Source organism: Ranitomeya imitator, chromosome 10, assembly GCF_032444005.1.
Source record: "Ranitomeya imitator isolate aRanImi1 chromosome 10, aRanImi1.pri, whole genome shotgun sequence".
Taxonomy (NCBI): domain Eukaryota; kingdom Metazoa; phylum Chordata; class Amphibia; order Anura; family Dendrobatidae; genus Ranitomeya; species Ranitomeya imitator.
Window position 1 is genome coordinate 134632399 of NC_091291.1, and position 24891 is coordinate 134657289.

The window sequence follows — 24891 nt, forward strand, 5'->3', positions numbered from 1 at the left end:
GTTAGTACTTTTGTATTTATTCTCTCACTTTTTTCCCCTTTGTTCCGGCATTTTTTATATCTATACCTCTAATTTAGAGGATAGTTTATTGATTATGGTGATACTAAAAACATTTTATGGCTCCTTAAGCATGTTACATTGAATCTATGCACTGGCAGTTGTTTATGGGCCTTTTACCTGTGCTTACTTACATCTTACAAATGTTGCTATAGGAACAAAGAGATCTATTTATTGTAAAGATTGTACTCTCATTCTGCCTGGCATGGTTTCTAAGTGTTACTAGCCCTGTTACTATTTGATACATATTTTTGTCCTACTTTTTTAGTATTTATTAAAATTGATATATTTCGTTAGTATTTTGCTCTGTGACTCACTTTTTTTCGTTTTTTGGGTAATAGTCTGATTTTCCGTGATAGAGCTTTTTATATTTGGCCATCTCTCTTGAAATGCGGTCCTCATTCCGGACCACGCTAAATAGATGCAGCTCAAACCACATTGTGAAGGGGTTAAAAATCAATTAAAACTGAAAAGAGGGTTATGGAAATAGAATCAGTGTGTTTGGAATCCCGCCCGCTATTACTCCTAGGGGGCCGGAACCGGTGCAAGAGCCACGCCCCCGAGGAACTGCATTCTCGCCAAGTCTATAGAAAGGCCATAGAGGGGGAAACATATACAGTGGGGCAAAAAAGTATTTAGTCAGTCAGCAATAGTGCAAGTTCCACCACTTAAAAAGATGAGAGGCGGCTGTAATTTACATCATAGGTAGACCTCAACTATGGGAGACAAACTGAGAAAAAAAATCCAGAAAATCACATTGTCTGTTTTTTTATCATTTTTTTTGCCTGTTATGGTGGAAAATAAGTATTTGGTCAGAAACAAACAATCAAGATTTCTGGCTCTCACAGACCTGTAACTTCTTCTTTAAGAGTCTCCTCTTTCCTCCACTCATTACCTCTAGTAATGGCACCTGTTTAAACTTGTTATCAGTATAAAAAGACACCTGTGCACACCCTCAAACAGTCTGACTCCAAACTCCACTATGGTGAAGACCAAAGAGCTGTCAAAGGACACCAGAAACAAAATTGTAGCCCTGCACCAGGCTGGGAAGACTGAATCTGCAATAGCCAACCAGCTTGGAGTGAAGAAATCAACAGTGGGAGCAATAATTAGAAAATGGAAGACATACAAGACCACTGATAATCTCCCTCGATCTGGGGCTCCACGCAAAATCCCACCCCGTGGGGTCAGAATGATCACAAGAACGGTGAGCAAAAATCCCAGAACCACGCGGGGGGACCTAGTGAATGAACTGCAGAGAGCTGGGACCAATGTAACAAGGCCTACCATAAGTAACACACTACGCCACCATGGACTCAGATCCTGCAGTGCCAGTACGTGTCCCACTGCTTAAGCCAGTACATGTCCGGGCCCGTCTGAAGTTTGCTAGAGAGCATTTGGATGATCCAGAGGAGTTTTGGGAGAATGTCCTATGGTCTGATGAAACCAAACTGGAACTGTTTGGTAGAAACACAACTTGTCGTGTTTGGAGGAAAAAGAATACTGAGTTGCATCCATCAAACACCATACCTACTGTAAAGCATGGTGGTGGAAACATCATGCTTTGGGGCTGTTTCTCTGCAAAGGGGCCAGGACTACTGATCCGGGTACATGAAAGAATGAATGGGGCCATGTATCGTGAGATTTTGAGTGCAAACCTCCTTCCATCAGCAAGGGCATTGAAGATGAAACGTGGCTGGGTCTTTCAACATGACGATGATCCAAAGCACACCGCCAGGGCAACGAAGGAGTGGCTTCGTAAGAAGCATTTCAAGGTCCTGGAGTGGCCTAGCCAGTCTCCAGATCTCAACCCTATAGAAAACCTTTGGAGGGAGTTGAAAGTCCATGTTGCCAAGCGAAAAGCCAAAAACATCACTGCTCTAGAGGAGATCTGCATGGAGGAATGGGCCAACATACCAACAACAGTGTGTGGCAACCTTGTGAAGACTTACAGAAAACGTTTGACCTCTGTCATTGCCAACATCGGATATATTACAAAGTATTGAGATGAAATTTTGTTTCTGACCAAATACTTATTTTCCACCATAATATGCAAATAAAATGTTAAAAAAACAGACAATGTGATTTTCTGGATTTTTTTTGCTCAGTTTGTCTCCCATAGTTGAGGTCTACCTATGATGTAAATTACAGACGCGTCTCATCTTTTTAAGTGGTGGAACTTGCACTATTGCTGACTGACTAAATACTTTTTTGCCCCACTGTATAAAGGCAAAACCTGACACCAAAAAGTGCATCCCCTTCCAAAATCAATAAACGGTATAGTTCTTCTCATGAACGCCGTCTGAGAGGTGGATGATTACCAAGGACAAAGCTGCAGACATATATGATAACGGCATAAAGAAAACATTACGATCATTATTGGCGGATAGGAAAATGCATCTTTATATTTCCATCATACAGAAGGATGCATACAATCGCGTGAGCAAATTGCTATATTAACCAGAAAAAAACAAAAATATCTCAGAGCTTGAGCAATTTTGCCATGTCTGGGGGCTTCATTTGAGGTAGTTTGGATCAGATCTCCGAGGGGAAAACGTGCAAAATAAGAATAAAAACAGCAATTTTCAGGAGAGAAAAAAAAAATACTGCAAGTTTTTTTTTTCCCCTTTGTCAATGCCGCCATCTAGTGGTGAGATGAGTAATTGCATAGAAATTTGCAAGTTGAAAAAATAAATCAAAATCGCATCATGATCATTTTTTGAGGGTTTGGCCATGAAAATCCATTGTATGATGTTATCCGCATCACGTACTTATTCCACCACAAGCAATCTTCCTAATCGTATTTATACGGAATCCCGCCTTACAAATGTGATTTCCTCAGTCCTTTGGGCGATCTAATAGCCGTAGATTTCGTTCTCTACCCAGCCGGACTCTGTGCTCCTTCCGTATCGGTCGTGGCTGAGCTCATAGAGTTCATTGGTGACAAAGCCGCTTTCCGTGCTGGCCAGAGTGACGAATCCGCTCTCTGAGTGATGTCCTGCGATGTTATCGTAATCGCCCGAGAGGTTGTCGGGAGGCGACGTTTCTCCGGAGGGACCCCGGAAGGACGTGTTCCGGATATCTGGCCTCGTGCCTGCTAAGTCGGCGTCCGTCTGCTTCTTAATGACATTGTAGATTTCCAGGTTTGGGCTGTTGCGCCGGTTTGGAGATAACCAGAAGTTCGGCTCTTTCACGGAGGCTTCACTTCGGTGTTGTTTCCTTCAAGAAAATCAAATAATTGGTCATTAATCCTAAAAAAAATTAAGATGTGTAATTCTGCTGCAGTGCAGTATAGCGCAACCTCCACCAGGGGATGCTGGTGAGGGAAAAGAGGTTGTACACGCAGCATAGCACCACAGGTGCCACCAAGTGGCGAGAGAGTGGTCAGACGAGCTGAGTCAGAAACAGTCAGAACAAGAAGTACCAGAGGTCATACCAATACATGTGGTCAAATAGAAGCCAGAAGTCGTGAGCCAGTCGAGAGCAGAGATAACCGAGACATGAGACAGTCAAACAGGTCAGAAGACAAGCCGGGTCACATACCAAGAGGTCCAAGCACTGGGAGTGGCAGGAAAGGGAAGTCACGGAAGGTTTTTTTTTTTTTACAAAATCAGCAGATTTGACTACAGAGAAAGGGCCGTTTGCTGCAAACTTCTCTTCTTAGAAAATATTTACATGGACATAGATAAAAAAAAAATGAGTAAATCTCACCTCCTCTCTATGATGCAGCAGCACAATACTCCGAGGAATATCATCAGCAGTGTCAGCACCGGGATGGTGGCAATCAGGATGAAATGCACGTTGGACTCTAAAATAATGCAACAAGTTATTCTATGCACGAGCCCCCCCGAATTCAGCCATGGTAACAAGCTAAGCCTGATGCATTGTGCTCCCCATACCCCGGAGACACTCCATCCAGGAACTTCAGACAGCCTTTTTTCCTGACCCTTTCCCCATACACGCTCTACTCATGCCTTAATGCTGACTGACCCGTGAGAGCAGAGGATCGGGCATGTTGACTTTTAACATGTCCAACCCATCTTTTCGTCAACATTTACCAATGAAGGAAAATCAAGACACCCCCAATACACAATAGATGGCCGTCCAGTCCTGCTCTAAATTGTACAGCGACCTTAAAGTGTATCTTAACCTTTTTTATACGTATTTGAGACCCTTAAATGTCCAGTCCCAAGACCCCCACTGATCGCTCAATCCGCCAGGAAGAAGGGCTCAATTCCTGCACTCGCACAGTGACTTTCTGTTAAGCCTGTACATTGCTGTGAGCGAGCTCGTGCAGGAGATGGGCGCTTCTGCCCTGTAGTTTGAGCCATTAGGGGGGGTCTAAGGACACGGACCCCCAGCTGATGTACAGGGCATTTAAGGGGCTGTGTATGTCACGGGGTTACTGCAACAGTGTGGAGCCAGGAGACCGCAGCATCTGATTGCTCTTACTCCGGCGCTGAGAAGAAGCACTTCTCCTTCATTTTAAACGCGTTTATTTCTTCTAGCAGAATAGGGGTTAATCGGCCATGTTGGAAATCCCTGTGCTCACAGCTGAGCTCGGTTATCCACTGCTTTCCCCCTTATAATCTGGGCTCTGATACAAATCCTTGTCAGAGCTAGCATTTGCTGCATGGCTAATGGTGGGAGAGGAGCACATATGAGAAGGAGAGTTGGAGAAGTTATCTGTGACTGTTGCTTGGTTTGCACATGTGGTAATTCCTTATTCTTCTCTATTTTGGTTTATTCCTCTACCTCCACGCCCCAATTCCTCTATTACATGTAAATGATTATTTTGCATTCCTGGAGTTTTCTGTTAACCCTTGTTTGTGTTGCCTTGTTTTTCGGGTTGGTGTACTACAGTGCACAGTAGCACACCTCTTCCCTGGGTGGGGGAACAGAACAGACGGAGGGCTAACTCAAGAGATAAGGCAAGGAAGAGGCCCCGACATCTTCACCTTCAGAAGTATCCCAGGGAGCAGGGCGAGCTAGGGAGCCCCTTAGTGTTAGGGACAGGGAAGGAGCCCCTGGTCCCGAGTTTCCCGACAGCTGTGTCGTGACAGTGTACTTCCCAACTATGCTGGATCCAGCAGGACGTTCCTGGATTTGGGAAGCTGTCCAGGGAAGTCGGTAGCGTGTCTCGATATCAGCTGCCGAGCGGGAGCTGAAAGTCTGAGCCATCTCAGGTGCGGTGATGTCACTTGCTGATGGGGGGCACGGTGGGGACATCATGCACTGCGGAGGGGCTTAAAAAGGGTATCGTACTGTTTGAGAACACTAAATGGCTTCACTAGGGGCCTTATTTCTGTCTGGTGCTCAAAAACAAAAGACTGGACAGGTTTAGCGTAAAAAAATAAATAAATGCAGTATATGTGGCTTTTTTCTATCATTTACATGTGAGAGGTGCAGGGCTGCATTAGAGCAAAAAAGTTATAAAAGTTTAGTTACACTTTAGCTTTGTCCTATTTATTGACTCGGGACGGCCCTCGCTCACCTTCAGCATCTTTGGCCGTCTGATTGACGTTCTTTATGGAAACATCCGGCGGTCGGCTGGCGACGGCTTCTACATCTTAAAAATAAGGTAATAATAATATAGCAGTGATCACTTTTTACAGATGTGCACCAGGTATGTTTACAATAGGAGCAGCGAGGAGAGGATGTGCGGCATCGCCTGCCTGGTCAGACCCGGCACAGGGCGTAACACCGTGTAGTAGTTGTCCTTTAATTACACAAACCCCAAACATCTACAGTGGGGAAAATGCATTTTATTGCAAGAAATAAGTATCTGATCACTGTCCAACCTGCAAGAATTCTGGCTCTCAGAGACCTGTTAGTTTTTCTTTAAGAAGCCTCCTACTCTGCACTCATTACCTGGATTAATTGCACCTGTTTGAACTTGTTACCTGAAAGACACCTGTCCACACACTCAATCAATCATACTCCAACCTCTCCACCATGGCCAAGACCAAAGAGCTGCCTAAGGACACCAGGGACAAATTGTAGACCTTTGCAAGGGTGGGATGGGTTACAGCAGCTTGGTGAGAAGGCAACAACTGTTGGAACAATTTTTAGAAAATGGAAGAAACACAAGATGACTGTCAATCTTCCTTGGTCTGGGGCTCCATTCAAGATCTCGCCTCGTGGGGTAAGGATAATTCTGAGAAAGGTGAGTAATTAGTCTAGAACTACACGGGAGGACCTGGTCAGTGACCTGAAGAGAGCTGGGACCACTGTCTCAAACATTACTATTAGCAACACACTACGCCGTCATGGATTAAAATCCTGCAGAACACGCAAGGTCCTCCTGCTCACACCAGCACATATTCAGGTCTGTGTGAAGTTCGTCAATGACCATCTGGATGATCCAGAGGGGGCATGGGAGAAGGTCATGTGGTCAGATGAGCCCAAAATAGTACTTGTTGGTATCAACTCCATTTGCCGTGTTTGGTGGTAGAAGAAGGATAAGTACAACATCAAGAACACCGTCCCAACAGTGAAGCATGGTGGGGAAAGCATCATCCTTTGGGAATGTTTTTCTGCAAAGGAGACAGGATGACTGCACCGTATTGAAGGGAGGATGGATGGGGTTATGTGTTGTGAGATTTTGGCCAACAACCTCCTTCCCTGAGTAAGAGAATTGAAGATGGGTCGTGGCTGGGTCTTCCAGCATAACAATGACCCAAAACACTAAGCCAGGGCAACTAAGGCGTGGCTCCGTAAGAAGCATTTCATGGTCCTGGAGTGGCCTAGCCAGTCTCCAGACCTGAACCCAATAGAAAATCTTTGGAGGGAGCTGAAATTCAATGTTGCCCAGCGACCGCCCCAAAACCTGAAAGATCTGGAGAAGATCTGTATGGAGGAGGGGGCCAAAATCCCTGCTGCAGTGTGTGCAAACCTGGTCAAGAACTACAGGAAACGTCTGACCTCTGTAATTGCAAACAAAGGTTTCTGGACCAAATATTACATTTTGTTTTTCTATTATATCAAATACTTATTTCATGCAATAAAATACAAATTAATTATGTAAAAATCCTACAATGATTTTCTGTTTCTAATGTTTAGATTCCGTCCATCACAGGTGACGTGTACCCACGATAAAGATTACAGACCTCTCCATTCTTTGTAGGTGGGAAAACTTGTATCAAATACTTATTTTCCCCACTGTAGGTTTTCTAGTAATGAACCCTCTAAAGCAAACAACTATCTAATCTGTAGGTTCCCATGTACCCGGGATAACTTCTGCAGCTGACGTGACATTATTACTTAGTTACTTACCGATGTGCGGCCCGTTTTGTGTTGGGGGACGCGTTGACTTCACTGCTAAGAAAAAGAAAAATGTTAAAATCAGATCTAATGTAATTATATGACTCCATATAATAATTTAATAAGTACTGAGCGTGCGAATGGCCGTAGATTTAAAGGGCTACTTCTATCTTAAAAGTGGTGGCAAGCGCTCAGTAGAAGCTTAAACCGATCCTGAGACTAAAGCGGGCACAATGCTGATCTAACTCCGCCGGCACCACCTGGCTGTGCAGGGATAGAGAACCCACTGCTGCATCAGCATTGCAGGATGTGTAGGGGGGTCCCAGTGGTTGGACCCCTCCGATCATAAACTGATGACATTCCTTAGCCATCACATAACATGAGAATATCCGTCTCAGAAGGTTTGGTGAATCCTGCATTGAGCAGGGGGTTGGACACGATGATCCCAGAGTTCCCTTCCAACTCTAACATTCTAGGATTCTATGATCCCTTTAAGATTATTTTGGGTTGTCGTTTTCATGGTGATATTTTTTTTCTCTTCTATGATAAGAGATGAGTGAATCTCCCAAAATTTCTTTCAGGCAGGAATGTTTCAAATAAATTTGGTCTGAATCGAATGGCCTGATTGGCGCAAAAAGGCGTTTATTATGCTCTGAACTGTTTCTAGACCCCCAAAGCATAATCAACAGAGGGGAATAAAGGGGTTAAAAATAAGAAAAACACATACTGTTCGCCTGTACATGTCTCTCCCTTGCCTCATTACGCCGATACAGCTCCCCGGTCCTCCACTTCTGTCTTGGGTTCTTCCCATGGAGAACTTCCATATGGAGAACTGGGGGGGGGGAGAGCTGAGGCAACATAAGGAGTCAAGTGAGGGCCACATATAGGTGATTTTTTTTTCTTAACCCCTTCCCAGCCCTCGAAAGAATTCATCAGTCGGCCGACGTTCGTAAGAACCAAAATCCCCAAATTTTGAGATTCATCAGAACCTAAAATTTCCAGGAAATTTGTAATGAATCCCAATTAATTTGCTCATCTACAGCCATCCAGAAATGTCACCTCTGGTTCTTCATTTCTCGACAACTTTTAACGATGCGAGTTACTGCCTATCTACTGGACCTCCGTCTCCCCATATCTTTCCTGGTCACAGGTCCACAGCAAAGAGGAGCTGAATGCACGGGTGTCCTGTCGCTCCACAAGCCCGTGACCCTGATGAAGATGGCCAAATGCAGAGCAGCGCTCGGCTACCTTGGGTGTCACCTGGGTCAGAGACCTGACCGTCCTACCCACACCCTCCACCAACACCACGACCGGGGTGGAACCAGGGGAAAACAGGTGACTCAAGTCCATTACTCTGGCGTTGCGTCCAATGGTTAGGCAATGACTTGGTTAGGTGGGAAAACCCCTTTAATTCACATCTAAATTTGGAAGCCTGTAGGGAATTCTGGGAGTTGCAATTTTCTTAAAACATGGAGAGAGACTCATTGATCAAAGAATTAGTGAAGAGATGAAAGCTCCGACCTTCTGAATATTTACAGATGAAATTGTTCTTCATGTTGCATCGGTCGTCATTCCACTGGAACATGTACCGTCCGCCCACACCGGGGGAAGCAAACGGCTGGTAGTACATGACCACGCACACCTCGCTGCCGCACGACGGCTCGTCCGCGTACCAATTCCTGCCAAATGAGATGTTAAAAATCCTTACAAAGAGCAATAATGGTGCCAGAAAAGTAACAATCCCCTCACCAGGGAGAATCACATGGATCATACACCGGCTAGGCCTCGTTTACCAAAACCGTCCACTGCCTTTGTTGTCCATAACAACCAATCAGAGCTCAGCTTTCATTTTTCAAACAGCTCTGCTAAAATGAAAGCTGTGCTGTGATTGGTTGCTATGGGCAACATGATGGCCATCATTTTACTAGAAACAAAATGCTAATATGAAGGAATCTATGGCAAAGCTCCAAACGTAGAGGATGCTCACTGAAAAATGAGTTACCGTAATTGTGAGGAAGGCCTTGGCGGTGTGATTTACTAGGCCAGTTAACAGGACAAGTGCTGGGACCCTCAGCATCTGGTGGGTCTGACCTGTCCTGGGGCTCAAGAGCTGCTCCAAACAGCGTGGGTGCCGGCTGTGTGCTGTACAGCTGGCACCAGAGTCAATCTGCTGGCAGTTTAACCCCTCAGATGCTTCAGTTAATTCTGACAGAGGCATTTAAGAGGTTGGAAATGGGGTCCCTACTGAGGGACCACTAGTCTGCCATGATTAGACACTTAAAGAGGTATTCCCGTCTCCAAGATCCTATCCCAATTCGTAGTAGGTGTAATAGTAATATTAGGAAATACCTCCAATTAGAAATGCAGCATAGCTTCTCTGAGCTGCGTCACTTACCTCATGTACAGGGCATCGCAGTGGCTTAGGTATCCATGGTTATGACCACTCATACAGTGACAGTGAGTTGTTATTGGTCGTAACCATGGGTACCTAAGCTTCTGCAATGCCCTGCACATGGGGTAAGCGACATAGAGAATCAGAAGAACTGTACTTCATTTCTAATTGGAGCTATTTTCTATTATTAGGGATAGGATCTTGGAGATGGGAATACTCCTTGAGGCTATAGCTCGGTTTCAAAGGAGATTTGTAATTTTACAATACACGACTATTATACTGTTCCAGTGTTTTATACAAGCGATCGCAGGTTGAAGTACTAATAAATATTGGAAGAAACATTTTTAAAAGATCATATCACCCTATGTTACTGAGAACATTATTAAAATCTAAAAACTAAAAAACATTTCCATATTTGGTATCACCGTGTACATAACCGTCCAAACTAATAAAAGATTATAATATTCGTCCAAGAACGCTGTTTGGATTAATATTGATTCTGTACGGTTGATTGTCCGGGGTCCCAGAACATGGAGTCCAGGAGTTTCTGCTAAGGTGATGAATTATCATGGCTGACTCCATTCTAGGACGTTATCATTTATCGGATTCAGAAATCACAAAAAGAGAAGAATGCTGAAGAAGGGTCCTAGAGTTATCAGGCAACTAGGACAAAGTCTTTAGAAGGAAGGTGGCTCAAAATCAGGGGAAAGAATGGCCATGGTATCCTGCATGACAGGAGAAATGGGTTGTCTGTGTAAAGCATGGGCATACTGGGTGGTCTTCCGTAGCAGAGGAGCCCCATACCGACTCTTCTTCTAGAGGACCACCTTTAGGAGAACACTTTTCGGTGTAATTGTCAGGTCGTCTCAAAGAGATGTCACTATATTTTAAACCCTGAGGTTGGGAAACTGAATTATTACATACACGTGTCCCTCTTCATCCTATGCCAAGACAATAAAAGAAATCAAAAAAGAATCTACTCAATTGTAAGTCTACAGACCACAGCCGGGAACCAAAGGCCATCAATCTCCAACAAGGTGGTCAAGGCTGGAGGACGATATCAATTCTTATAAACTGGACACTATTACCCAAGTGATCGGCTCTAAAGTCGACTCCAATTGGGACGGTCTTCTGCCGGATCTTTCAGGTGCTACTGCGTTAGTGGCCACTTATTTTATCAAGGCCTGAGCCTACAAGAAACGTTCTAGTGCTCAGGTGGGTCAGCATGACCCTCGGGATATCACTCGATCTCTACAGGACCATGGTCACTCTTTGGTCAACCACCTGAAGCTACAGGAGAGGAGTCTTATCTATTCGATACCGTTGATAGCCCCTTAGAACCGATCTGACACCTCCGAGTACGGACCGTGATACTGCCCACAAACTGGCCGCGGGTCTCCTGACCCGAACCCAACAGCCGCATAGGAGTATAGGGACTCCTGGCGCCACAGTGTATTGCTGGTAAATATTTAGCCCCATGTACCTTTTGCACTTGCCCACCTTTGTTTTGCGACATTACATGATTTATGGTTTCCTCATTTGTACCTTGGACTACTGCTGACCACTTACCATTTTTCTTTTGGTCACATCTCATGTGTGCGTTTCAGTTTATATTTACTGCATGCATGACGCCTGTAAACTACTAGTGGCGCCATCCTATGGCTAACTTTACTTTTTATATATTTTACTTTGGTTAATTTACACCTTTTTCTGTATATAATTTATATGCTGTGGTGTAGAACCATCTTTTGTCCTTCATTTTTCACAGTGGTCTTTCCTTTTGTATTTCACATAATGCTTCATTTTGTTTATATATGTCTGCTATGTGTCTGTGTGTGTCTGTGCATGCATGTATGTGATGTATACATGTATACATACGGTATGTGTATATGGCATGTGATGTGTATTTGTATGTGTGTGAGTGTATGCTGTGGCGTGCGTATATATGTTTGTGTGATGTGTATATGTTTGTGCATGCATGTGTGTGTGTGTGGTGTGTAATATACTATATATATATATATATATATACTGCATATATATATATTTATATATATATCTGTGTATAGAGTAATGTGTTATGTGTATGTATCCTGTGGTGTGTGTACAGTGAATGATGCGTGTGTGTGTGGATGTATGTCCGAGTATGATTTGTGACATGTGTATATAGTGTGTATATATATTTGTGTATGGTGTGTGTTATATGTATGATGTTGGATGCATGTGTGTGTGGATGTATGTGTGCTGTGTATATGTTATGTTATGTGTATATATGTGCGTATGGTGTGTGTTATATGTATGGTGTGGGATGCATGTGTGTGAATATATGTGTGCTGTGTATATGGTGTGTTGTTTGTATATATGTGTGTATATATGTGTGTATGGTGTGTGTTTATGTGTATGGTGTTTGTGTGTATGGTGATCCTCAACCTACTGAACTGCTGCATGACCATCTCTACCCTTTCCTACTGTATCCTCACCCATCCCCTGCAGACTGTGAGCCCTCACGGGCAGGGTCCTCTCTCCTTAAGTACCTGTCACGATACCCAGTATTAATGCTGCAGGGAAACTGCACCCCGCAGCATCGGAGCTGGAGCAGACACCGGGTAAATAACCTGATCACCAACGGGACCTTCCACATGAGACAGAGTGATCAGGTAAAGCAACAGGACCTTAGATCATGTGACAGAGTGGGAGGGGGTCAGGGGGCAGAGCCAGACGTCGGGAAACAGAAGGAACAAGCATAAAAGAATACTGAAACAAGCAGAGGTCCTAGCCAGGAGATTACAAGATACCAACAGGGAGAGTCAGGGAATAGTCAGAAGCCAAGCCAGAAGTCAGTAATCCAGGAAAACGAATAAAGCACGTGACAGCAAGACACTATGCAAGCCAGCACACACTTCAGAGGTCAAGCATACAGACTGCAGAAAACCTATAGCTGACAAGGATACCAGGTTAGGAGCAAGTATAAATAGCCCTCCCATCTTGAAAGAGAGGCTAACAACATTAACCCTGAGAGAACAGGACATTAACCTTGTCCTAACCATGACAGTACCTGTGTGCCTTGTTTTTTGCTCATGTTTATTGTACTTGTCTATATTTGCCCCTTTTCACATGTAAAGCGCCATGGAATAAATGGCGCTATAAAAATGTATAATAATAATAATAATAATAATGGTGTGGGATGCATATGTGTGTGGATGTATGTATGATGTGTGTATGGTGTGTTATGTGTATGTAGTTTGTTTATGTGTATGGTGTGGGATGAGAATGCCAAGAGTGTGCAAAGCAGTCATCAAAGCAAAAGGTGGCTACTTTGAAGAACCTAGAATATAAGACATAATTTCAGTAGTTTCACCCTTTTTTGTTAAGTATATAATTCCACATGTGTTAATTCATAGTTTTGATGCCTTCAGTGTGAATTTACAATTTTCATAGTCATGAAAATGCAGAAAAATCTTTAAATGAGAAGGTGTGTCCAAACTTTTGGTCTGTACTGTATATGTGTGTATGGTGTGTGTTTATGTGTATGGTGTGGGATGCATGTGTGTGTGGATGTATGGGTGATGTGTATGGTGTGTTATGTGTATGTAGTGTGTATATATGTGTGTGGTGTGTTATGTGTATGTAGTGTGTATATATGTGTATGGTGTGTTATGTGTATGTAGTGTGTATATATGTGTGTGGTGTGTTATGTGTATGTAGTGTGTATATATGTGTGTGGTGTGTTATGTGTATGTAGTGTGTATATATGTGTGTGGTGTGTTATGTGTATGTAGTGTGTATATATGTGTGTGGTGTGTTATGTGTATGTAGTGTGTATATATGTGTGGTGTGTTATGTGTATATGTGTGTATGGTGTGGGATGTATGTGTGATGTGTGTGGTGTGTTATGTGTATGTAGTGTGTATATATGTGTGTGGTGTGTTATGTGTATGTAGTGTGTATATATGTGTGGTGTGTTATGTGTATATGTGTGTATGGTGTGGGATGTATGTGTGATGTGTGTGGTGTGTTATGTGTATGTAGTGTGTATATATGTGTGTGGTGTGTTATGTGTATGTAGTGTGTATATATATGTGTGGATGTATGTGTATATGTGTGTATAGTGTGGGATGTATGTGTGATGTGTGTGGTGTGTTATGTGTATGTAGTGTGTATATATGTGTGTGGTGTGTTATGTGTATGTAGTGTGTATATATATGTGTGGATGTATGTGTATATGTGTGTATAGTGTGGGATGTATGTGTGATGTGTGTGGTGTGTTATGTGTATGTAGTGTGTATATATGTGTGGATGTATGTGTATATGTGTGTATAGTGTGGGATGTATGTGTGATGTGTGTGGTGTGTTATGTGTATGTAGTGTGTATATATGTGTGTGGTGTGTTATGTGTATGTAGTGTGTATATATGTGTGGATGTATGTGTATATGTGTGTATAGTGTGGGATGTATGTGTGATGTGTGTGGTGTGTTATGTGTATGTAGTGTGTATATATGTGTGTGGTGTGTTATGTGTATGTAGTGTGTATATATGTGTGTGGTGTGTTATGTGTATATGTGTGTATAGTGTGGGATGTATGTGTGATGTGTGTGGTGTGTTATGTGTATGTAGTGTGTATATATGTGTGAATGATGTGTTATGTGTATGGTTTAGGGTGTGTGATATTATTATATATAGGATATTTTGGGCTGACCATACAGTGTATTTTATTATCCAGCTGTTGGCTCTTTTCCATGGATTATGTCTCCGGAGCGTCCCCGGTCCTGTAGATTCCTATGGGTTACTGTTCCGGTAACGGCGGCAGTGCAGCTGTGGTCTGGCGCTGATCCTGAACACATGCAGCCCGGCACTGACTTCTAGTGTTACCTTGTGCTAGAAACTGTGCACAAAGCACACAGCGAAACCAGCACGTTTCTCACGGTTAGTTTATATTTTTACTTTCAGTCATTTCAGCCTAGTTTTCTAGCTGTTTAGTGCGCGGCGTAGAGCAAGGGGCGGTGGATTTTCTTATTTTTGCTGTTTGCTTTTTTTTTTCTTCCTCTCTTCCAAGATCCATAACTTTTTTTATGTATTTATTGACATCGTCGTATTAGAGCCTGTAATTTACAGGATGAGTTGTGGTGTTAAATGACGGCGTTGGTGTTCTTACTATATAATGTGCTGGAGAATAAGAAACAAAAATCCAAATGGGGGGAAATAATGGAAAATAGCCCCAATTAATTCTTTTTTTTTTTTGGGGGGGGAGGGGGGGTTTGTCCATTGTGCGTAAATAATTTTTTTTTTTTATATTTTAGTGGCTTAAAAATTGAGAACTTTGTAAAAAAAAAATGATTGTATTTTTTTTGTCACCATTTTTTATTTTTTTGGCTGCTGGAGCGGTTTGGGGGCTTGTTTTCACGTGCTGACATTATTCATGCCATATGGGGTTTCATGGAGTCAGGCCATGGCGATCCATCGGCACCCTGTGATCGCGTTGTGACTCCAGGCCTCCAGTCGGCCTCCGCAGGTTTAGAACTTTCCTGCAGTTTTGGACTCTACTACAAAATATCAGAAATGGGGATGGACGCCGGGTGGGCAGACTTACCAAAATGTCGGTTTGCTGCCATCCACCCAGGAATAAAGACTCTGACAGTCGCTCGAACTCGGTGATTCGTCCTCGATTCTCCGGAGGCCGAGCCAGAAATCCCCGTCAGAGGCGGTGAGACTCTGGACGAGAATCTGGATGAACTTCTGCTCGGCTTCGGATTTTATAGTCATCAGGTCGCCCCCGTCCCGTCTACATTCGTCCTGCGCTTCCTGGAAGGACAACCGCCTCGACGTATCATGGAAGTAAATGATTTTATAGCACGGCTTCTGGGTGCCTTGCTTGCAGACAATTTGCCCTACAACAGAGAGAGAATTAGTTATTATGCCTGGTGCCGCTGTCACGTGTATCTTTTAAACATTTTTTGGTAATTTTTATTTTTCTTATTACACTCTTCATTAAAAACAAATTTAGTAGTCTTGCAATTTTCACATGGACCACTGAGTGCATTTTAGACTCATATCTCCTGTTTTTTCATAAAGAGTTTTCAGCAGGCTCCTTATCATCAGAGACAGGATTACAATGACAGGTAGCACTTCTATACACCTAATAACACAGGATCCACCATTCACAATAGGTGTTTTCACAGCTCACCTCCTCCTCCTGTACAGTGACTGATAACACCTCTATATACAGTAGATAACACAGGATCCACCATTCACAATAGGTGATGTCACAGCTCACCTCCTCCTCCTCCTCCTCCTGTACAATGACTGATAACACCTCTATATACAGTAGATAACACAGGATCCACCATCCACAATAGATGATGTCACAGCTCACCTCCTCCTCCTGTACAATGACTGATAACACCTCTATATACAGTAGATAACACAGGATCCACCATTCACAATAGGTGATGTAACGGGGTCTACTGTGCTGTAGTACCTCTTTCAGCATCTCCCCCCCCCCCCCCCCGTGTTTCAGGAGGTCCACTCTGCTTTTGCTGGATTCTGAATGAAGGACGATGGCTGGAACTCCTTGATTACGTGAGAGCATATAAAAGCTGACTGCTACTCCACGTATTTCCAGTCTAAAAGAACACACTTTATTCACAGCACACAGAATATATAACACAGATACACAGGGCAGGCCAATAGAAAAAGCAGGCCAGACATACATTACAATAGACGCAGGGGGCCGAGCCTGCTGGTATTTACTGTGGGAATTACAAAGGTGGGGGAGGTCAGAAGGAGATTATTTTGTCCAGGGGCGCAGCCTGTGGACTGATGAATTTCACATGGAACCTATTATACATAATATATACTGTATAACATATTCTTGGTGCTGGGGGTTCTGTAACAGGTGATGTCACAGCTCACCTCCTCCTCCTGTACAATGACTGATAACACCTCTATAAACAGTAGATAACACAGGATCCACCATTCACAATAGGTGATGTCACAGCTCACCTCCTCCTCCTGTACAATGACTGATAACACCTCTATATACAGTAGATAACACAGGATCCACCATTCACAATAGGTGTTGTCACAGCTCACCTCCTCCTGTACAATGACTGATAACACCTCTATATACAGTAGATAACACAGGATCCACCATTCACAATAGGTGTTGTCACAGCTCACCTCCTCCTCCTGTATAATGAATGATAACACCTCTATATACAGTAGATAACACAGGATCCACCATTCACAATAGGTGATGTCATAGCTCACCTCCTCCTGTACAATGACTGATAACACCTCTATATACAGTAGATAACACAGGATCCACCATTCACAATAGGTGACGTCACAGCTCACCTCCTCCTCCTGTACAATGACCGATGACACCTCTATATACAGTAGATAACACAGGATCCACCATTCACAATAGATGATGTCACAGCTCACCCCCTCCCATCCCTTCACATTGATTTTTGCACAGATGTTTCAATACAAAAGATGGGGTCAGGGTCTGTTCATTGCTGCTAATGTACATGTGTTGTTTCCTGAAACAAAAGGAAGTTAGAGTCTACAATAGCCGCAGTGGTCAGTGTGAAAAGGGCAAGATTTCTAATTTTTATTTTTAATACAGCTCGTGATTTGAGAAAAAAAAATGTAGAAAATGAAAAAACCAAAACATTTAATGCAAAAACCTGATCAGAACAATACGATCAATCACCGATATCAAAAGAGCAAATGCGGATTGTAGGGGGGCGACCAATCATTGATACAGTCGGATGGGGCTCATACACGTTACATATTCTCGGCAGCACAGTTTATGTGAATGTATGAGCTGCCGACATACACTGAACGTGGAGGTAGTTGAAGGCAATGGCTCATACGTCTCCCACTCCGGATTCCTCAGGATAAGTCACAAGGAAATATGTAAGGCTATGTGCACACGTAGGAAAAGAGGTGCAGAATTTTCTGCACAAAATCCATATCTCCTGGCAGAATCCGCAGCTGTGGATTTGCTGCGGTTTTTATGCGGATTTTGTGCGGTTTTTATGCGGAATTGATGCGGATTTTGTGTGGATTTTCTGCGGTTTTTGCCACTGCGGAATTTTATCATGGAGGGGTGCAGAAACGCTGCAGATCCGCACAAAAGAAGTGACAAGCACTTCTTTGAAATCCGCAGCAATTCCGCACTGATTTTTCCGCACCATCTGCACAGCTTTTTTTTTTCCCCTTGAATAACATTGTACTGTACATCACAGTGCGGATCTGCAGCGTTTCTGTGCGGAAAAATCCGCTGCGGATCCGCAGCAAATCCGCATCGTGTGCACACGGCCTTACTCTGCACGACCAGTTCCCATTCTGGCAGACTCAAGCCCTCCTTGTATTACGAAATCGGCATTTTCTGCCTACGGTGCCCGAAGCGGCCACATTTTGAAAAGAATTGTCTCCGGTGAGGCATCTCCTTTAAGTAGTAGCCTGTGAAACTTCACTTTAATTGTTTTATCACTAGAAGAGATCGAGCAAAATGAAAAAAAAAAATATATAAAAGTAAATGAAAAAAAAAAAATTAAACAAAAAATTGCAAAAATGTCACCTACCTGGTCTGTGTGTCATATCCACTGATGGAAAGCAATGAGACAGAGAACGAACGATATTAGTATCGATAATCATTCCAATGCGTCACAAAATATTAATGAGCGTCGTTAGGGGGGCGCTACTGGGGGCAAAGCGACTGTGTGAACCTATCACCTGGTCAGTGAGATCGGTACCAGTCACTGACGCAGATAGAGAAGTGCACAGAACTCGTGTCCTCCAGAGTCCAATGATGGCGGCTTTACACCTCTGCATCCGATGCTCGGCATTGTGCTTGGTGATGTACGGCTGCATGCAGCTGCTCGGCCATGAAGCTCTCGGGGGGGGGGGGGGCGCAGTGTCTGTGCTGATGTTGTGCCAGAGATGGTCTAGACTCTGCAGTTATGGGGTCAACAGAGCGATGGTGACTTTTCGATCTTCTGCTCCTCAGCCATTGGTGACCCCGCTCTGAAAAAATCTTCGCTTTCTTTCCACAGCTCCTTTGCATGCCCATGTGTCTCCATGGAAACAGACAACAAATAAACTCTTTGTAGTCAGATCCTGAAATCGCACTCCCCGGTATCTGTCCGTAACTTCTTACCAGTCTGCCTAATAGTGAAGTAGGGGTCAGACACAGGATCAGACGCAGGCGCGGGATCGGTGAGTGTGCGCGGGATCGGCACAGTATGGGGTACGCTGACGCCAAACACCACTGGCGGCAGCTAATCCCCAGGGACTATGGAGGATCAGGAACTGAAAATTCAACATGCCCGATCCTTCTTTTTCCCCCATCATCATTACCATCGGGTGACAATTAGGAGACCTTCACAGTGGGCTCCGCCGAAATCGATGGGTCTGGCTTACTTTAATCTACTGTGCATAAGGGCCTTAAAGGGGTTGTCCAACTGACTTTTTTAAGGCAATGAATATTACAAAAAGTTTCAGTGATACTCACCAGTTCTAACCCCCCGTCACTCGGGGGCAGTCGCCCTAGTGGTCTCCGCTTGGACCTTGAGTGATGAGGTCTTATTCTTCAGGAGACCGGATGTGAATCCTTTGATGTCCAGTCACGGGGCGTATCGGTCAGAGGTCATCCACTATAGGAGTTAGGGCTACACCTTCTGTAACCTATAATATAGGGCAGCCGTCTCCTGCCTCCAGCATGCCCCGACAGCCGAAGGTTGGGGACCACTGGTGTAGGGACCCTGTAGTCCATCTGGTCTCCAGAGCCCAGGAGCAGCACACATCACTTTTCAGCAGGGTCTTCCTCAGTCTGTGCAGGCGCCTGTCCTCTGCACCACGAGATGTTTAGCTCCTTTGTGACCGGATGGAAGATCTTCCCATATAAAGACCCTGAAGGCGTTTTTTCCAAAAACTGACGACTTTTCAGACCGTGAAGCAGGAAGCAGATTTTATTATTGCATTTCTTCCAAGGCCAAGAGTTCAGCAGGCGAATAAATGATCCTTTTCACAAGAGGCCAAGGCCTGAATATAAAGTGCCGGGATGTGAGGATTTCACTGTCTGGTTAGGACGACACAGTGTAGAGTGGGGGGCTCTGGAGACAGATTGTCGGGGTCCTGCAGCAAATATCTAATATTACGTGAGAAACTGCTGCTAAACTGCAGGGTTTATATAGAGCTGCTGAGGCGTGGGGGGTTATAGGGATTTCTATGGATGCTGACAGCCCACCATACTGGGTGTTACAGGGGGATCCCATGCTGGGGTCTCTGCTCTGTCCAGTGGTCTAATAATGATAAAGACAAGGAATGTTCTATAATGGCTATGTGATTACTGAAACCGATGTTGATAGACAGACAGATAATGATATATAATAGATAATAGATAGATATGATAACAGATAGATAAATAATAGATAGATAGATAATAGATAGATATAGATAGATAACAGATATATAGAAAATAGATAGATAGATAATAGATAGATAATAGATGATAGATAGATAGATAGATAGATAATAGATAGATGATAGATAGATAATAGATAGATAATAGATAGATAATAGATAATAGATAGATAATAGATAGATATAGATAGATAATAGATATATAGAAAATAGATAGATAATAGATAGATAATAGATAGATGATAGATAATAGATAGATAATAGAGAGATAATAGATAAATATAGATAGATAGATAGATAACAGATATATAGAAAATAGATAGATAGATAATAGATAGATAATAGATAGATGATAGATAATAGATAGATAATAGAGAGATAATAGATAAATATAGATAGATAGATAGATAACAGATATATAGAAAATAGATAGATAGATAATAGATAGATAATAGATAGATGATAGATAGATATAGATATATAGATAGATAATAGATAGATATAGATAGATAATAGATAGATACATAATAGATATATAGATAGATAATAGATAGATAATAGATAGATAATAGATAGATGATAGATAATAGATAGATAATAGATAGATATAGATAGATAATAGATAGATACATAATAGATATTTAGATAGATAATAGATAGATAGATAATAGATAGATAATAGATATAGATAGATAATAGATAGTTAGATAATAGATAGATATAGATAAATAATAGATAGATAATAGATATAGATAGATAATAGATAGTTAGATAATAGATAGATATAGATAAATAATAGATAATAGATAGATGATAGATAATAGATAGATAGATAATAGATAGATGATAGATAATAGATAGATAGATAGATATATAATAGATAGATGATAGATATATAGATATAGATAGATAATAGATAGATGATAGATAGATATAGATAGATAATAGATATATAGATAGATAATAGATAGATAGATAATAGATAGATAATAGATAGTTAGATAGATAATAGATAGATAATAGTTTGGTGCAGTGACCCATGTTACAGCCAGGGGGCGCTGTGTGTGCTTCAGGATGCTCTTGGAGGCATAATTATGGTGATGAGACAAAGTCCGGCAGGATTGTAAATGGCCGGTATGTGTCGCAGTGGTGCTCTGTGCTGTAAGCCCAAAATGATATGGTTATGCTGGGACTTATAGTTCCACAAGAGTTTTGTTCTGTTTACTTATAAGGGCGGGCTTATAGGGTTAGCTGGTGAGCTGGGCGGGACTGGCTAACCACACACACTCCCATCTAGGGGAGTGGTTACAACCATATAATGTGACTGAGGTCTGGTCACATGGTCAGAGTGTATGGATCTGTATGGTCCATGGGCAAGGTCCTGGACGGTCGGTGTCAGAAGCTCCTGTGAGTGGAGTCTTCCTGGAAGCACCTGAGAGACTGTGGACCTGGACGGTCGGTGTTGGAGTCTCCTGTGAATGGAGATGTCCTGGAAGCACCTAGAGAGACTGTGGACCTGAATGCTCAGGGTGTTGGATTGTCCTGGGATGGACTGGAGTCCTGCGAGCACCTGGTGAGACCATGGGCTGATGGCCTGTGTGTTGGAAATGCCTGTGATTGGACTTCCTGGAAGCGCATGGAGAGGCTGCATCTACAGAGTCTGATACGGTATCTGTGTTGGGGAAGCTACAGTTCTTACTGTGAGTCTGGACTATCCGAGGTGCCCTGGTCACAAGGACGGTGATCCCAGTAAGGGTATGTGTACACGTTCAGGATTTTTCGAGTTTTTTCACGATAAAAATGCATAAAAAACGCATACATATGCATCCTATCATTTAGAATGCATTCCGCAATTTTTGTGCACATGATGCTTTTTTTCCACGAAAAAAACGCATTGCGGTAAAAAAAAGCAGCATGTTCATTAATTTTGCAGATTGTTTGCTTTTTTCTTCTATTTAATGCATTGGGAAAGCTCCGAAAAAAAATGCGAAAAAACGCGTAAAAAACGCAAAAAACGCGAAAAATGCACATGCTGATTTCTGGCAGAAATGTCCGGTTTCTGTCAGGAAATTTATGCAAGAAATCCTGATCGTGTGCACATACCCTGAGGCAGGTTTCCCCTGTGAACCAGCACTGGCAGGAGTCAGTGTGTGGAGCCGGAGCTCCTGTAAGGTAACTCCAGATAACAAGGGGTTACGGGCAGACACGGATCTGCCATTGGAACAGACTCTTGATTGTTAATGTGTTCCGTTGATGTGTATAATGAACTGTTTAAGTTATGTGGTTTATGACGTTTAATAAACCAAATAGACTGACTTAAGTGGAGAAATCGTGCCTGAGTGATTGAATCCCGTGCCAAGCGAGTGTCCCCCAACCCACTCAGGTAGTGTTTCACCACAATAGAAAGATAGATAGATAGAGATAATAGATAGATAGAGATAGATAATAGATAGATAGATAATAGATAGATGATAGATAATAGATAGATAGAAATAGATGATAGATAGATAATAGATAGAGATAGATAATAGATAGAAATAAATAACAGATAGATGATAGATAGATAATAGATAGAGACAGATAATAGATATAGATAATAGATAGATAGATAGAGACAGATAATAGATATAGATAGATAGATTAGAGATATATAATAGATAGATGATAGATAGATAAAAGATAGATAATAGATAGATATTAGGTATATAACATATACATTTTAGATAGTTATTAGATGATAGATAGATGATAGAGAATAGATAAATAGATAATAGATAGATAGATAGATAGATAATAGATGATAGATAATATATGACAGATAGATAATAGATAGAGATAAATGGATAGATAGATAATAGATAGATGATGATAGATAATATATGAGATAATAGATAGATAATAGATAGATAATAGATGGATAATAGATAAATTGATAGATAATAGATGATAGATAGATAATAGATAGATGATAGATAGATAATAGATAGATATTAGGTATATAACAGATAGATTTTAGATAGTTATTAGATAGATGATAGATAGATAGATAGATAGATAGATAGATAGATCTGATGAGTCCTGTCCATATTCCTTTGCACTCACCACTCTGCAGTCTGGTTCCTCTACACCAGTGGAGACAGACCCAGACAATGGTGAGGAGAGCTCGGAGCAGATCCATCATTACTGGTCCCTTGTGGTTGGTGTCCTGTGTATGAAGTGTCCAGGAGAAGCAGGTGGAGAGCGAGGATGCTCAGAGAGTCCAGATGTGGCGAGCAGGCAACTGATCCTCCATCCCTCCTGGCATTGATGCAGTGATCTGTAGGGCAGTGTGCACACTAGCCCCGGCACAGAATAAAGAGAGCGCCACTGTAGGGTGATCAATACTAGTCTATGTGACACATTGCTGGAGGGCAGGATCCAACCTCGGCCAAACCAATCCGGGCAGCAGGTTGTTCCTGCTTCATTAGAGAGAGCCCTCGTCAGGAGTCGCACCGCTCAGTGCTGTCATTTTAATTACTTGAAAGCAGCGACTTCTTAAAACTGGATTGATTCCTCCGAACAGCAGCTTGAGGAGTCGCTGACATGCACGATATATTCAGATCGCTCTGCTCACGTCAACGGACAGGTGATATCTGGTTCCTGGACGATAATCCTCCTTTATATAAGGTAATGAGAATCTGCATCCTGCTCATTGACCCGAGTCCGTGATGGAAATCTATTGATCACATGGTTCTTATCAATGGTCAGACTATCGATTACGCCTTAAATCTTGGAGACGTTACTGGAAATTAGGCCGGGTGATATTGGACAAAATATAAATTGATCCATAAAATAGAGCTGGAATCGAACACTTTGATTTTTTTTTATCTAAAATGTTCTCGAAAGACGAGTTGGTGTAGCAGATGCAACAAGAAGAAAAAATTTTCCAGCTTCTGGTAAAATTTTCAGAGTAATCTTTATTCCATCAAAAAACAATGAAAAAATGGTGGACAGGAACAAGAGCAAGCGAAGGGTTTCGAACACGGTTGATCTTTATCAAGCTAGAAGAGCCAAGTTTGTTTTTGTTCTCGAAAAATGAGTCAAGGTAGCAGAGCCAAGTCTGATTTTGTTCTCGAAAAATGAGTCAAGCTAGCAGAGCCAAGTTTGTTTTTGTTCTCAAAAAATGAGTCAAGGTAGCAGAGCCAAGTCTGATTTTGCTGAGGTAGCAGAGCTAAGCTTGTTTTTGGTGTCCTGCTCTGCTACATCCGAATGATTGCTACAGAACAGGAGTTTCTAAGAAGATGCAGCAGATGCAGAATGATCTTCCCCTCTAACTAGATAAGCCACCAGTCATTAAATCATCACATCCTTGGGTAGAAGAAATAAATCTTGGGGCGGCTGCTCCAGGATGAAGACAGATATTGATCCTTCGGTCCTCTTTAGCATTTACAAAAAATGGCCATTTTTCTCTCCGCACTGAGCTGTGTCAGCAGAAAGCCACAGTCCACACACTGGCCGTTAACTTTTCTCCATGGAAAACTCACTCAGCAAAAATGTCCATGAACCCGAAGCTTCTGGGGGGTGAAAGAAGCCCTGAAATCCTAAGAATCAGAGACGTTAAGAGCTCGGCTCAGCAGATCTCATGCAGAGTGTGGTAGGAAGCAGGAGGACCCGGCCACCGAATGTCTCCGCACCCTGCAATCCTCTCTTTTTCTATCTTTGGCTGAGCGTATTCATAAGCTGGAACACTATTTCCTTTTTCCCCTGCTGC

The 24891-nt window shown here is 42.6% G+C and overlaps 1 protein-coding gene across 3 annotated transcripts; it reads right to left on the bottom strand.

Moving 5' to 3' along the window:
* Positions 1-2438: 2438 nt before the first annotated feature.
* On the bottom strand, positions 2439-24891 carry LAYN (layilin). Of its 3 annotated transcripts, none has more exons than XM_069742836.1 (7): positions 23244-24891; positions 15298-15595; positions 8842-8999; positions 7333-7377; positions 5552-5626; positions 3769-3865; positions 2439-3276 (listed from the first exon to the last, which is right to left on the bottom strand). In XM_069742836.1, the coding sequence occupies exons 1-7, from the start codon at positions 23320-23322 to the stop codon at positions 2913-2915; spliced, it is 1116 nt and encodes a 371-aa protein (XP_069598937.1). In that variant the 5' UTR covers positions 23323-24891; the 3' UTR covers positions 2439-2912. The 3 variants fall into 3 exon arrangements, with proteins under 3 accessions (XP_069598937.1, XP_069598938.1, XP_069598939.1); XM_069742837.1 differs by having other exon boundaries at positions 7333-7374; positions 23244-23500; XM_069742838.1 differs by lacking the exon at positions 23244-24891 and adding an exon at positions 19231-19558.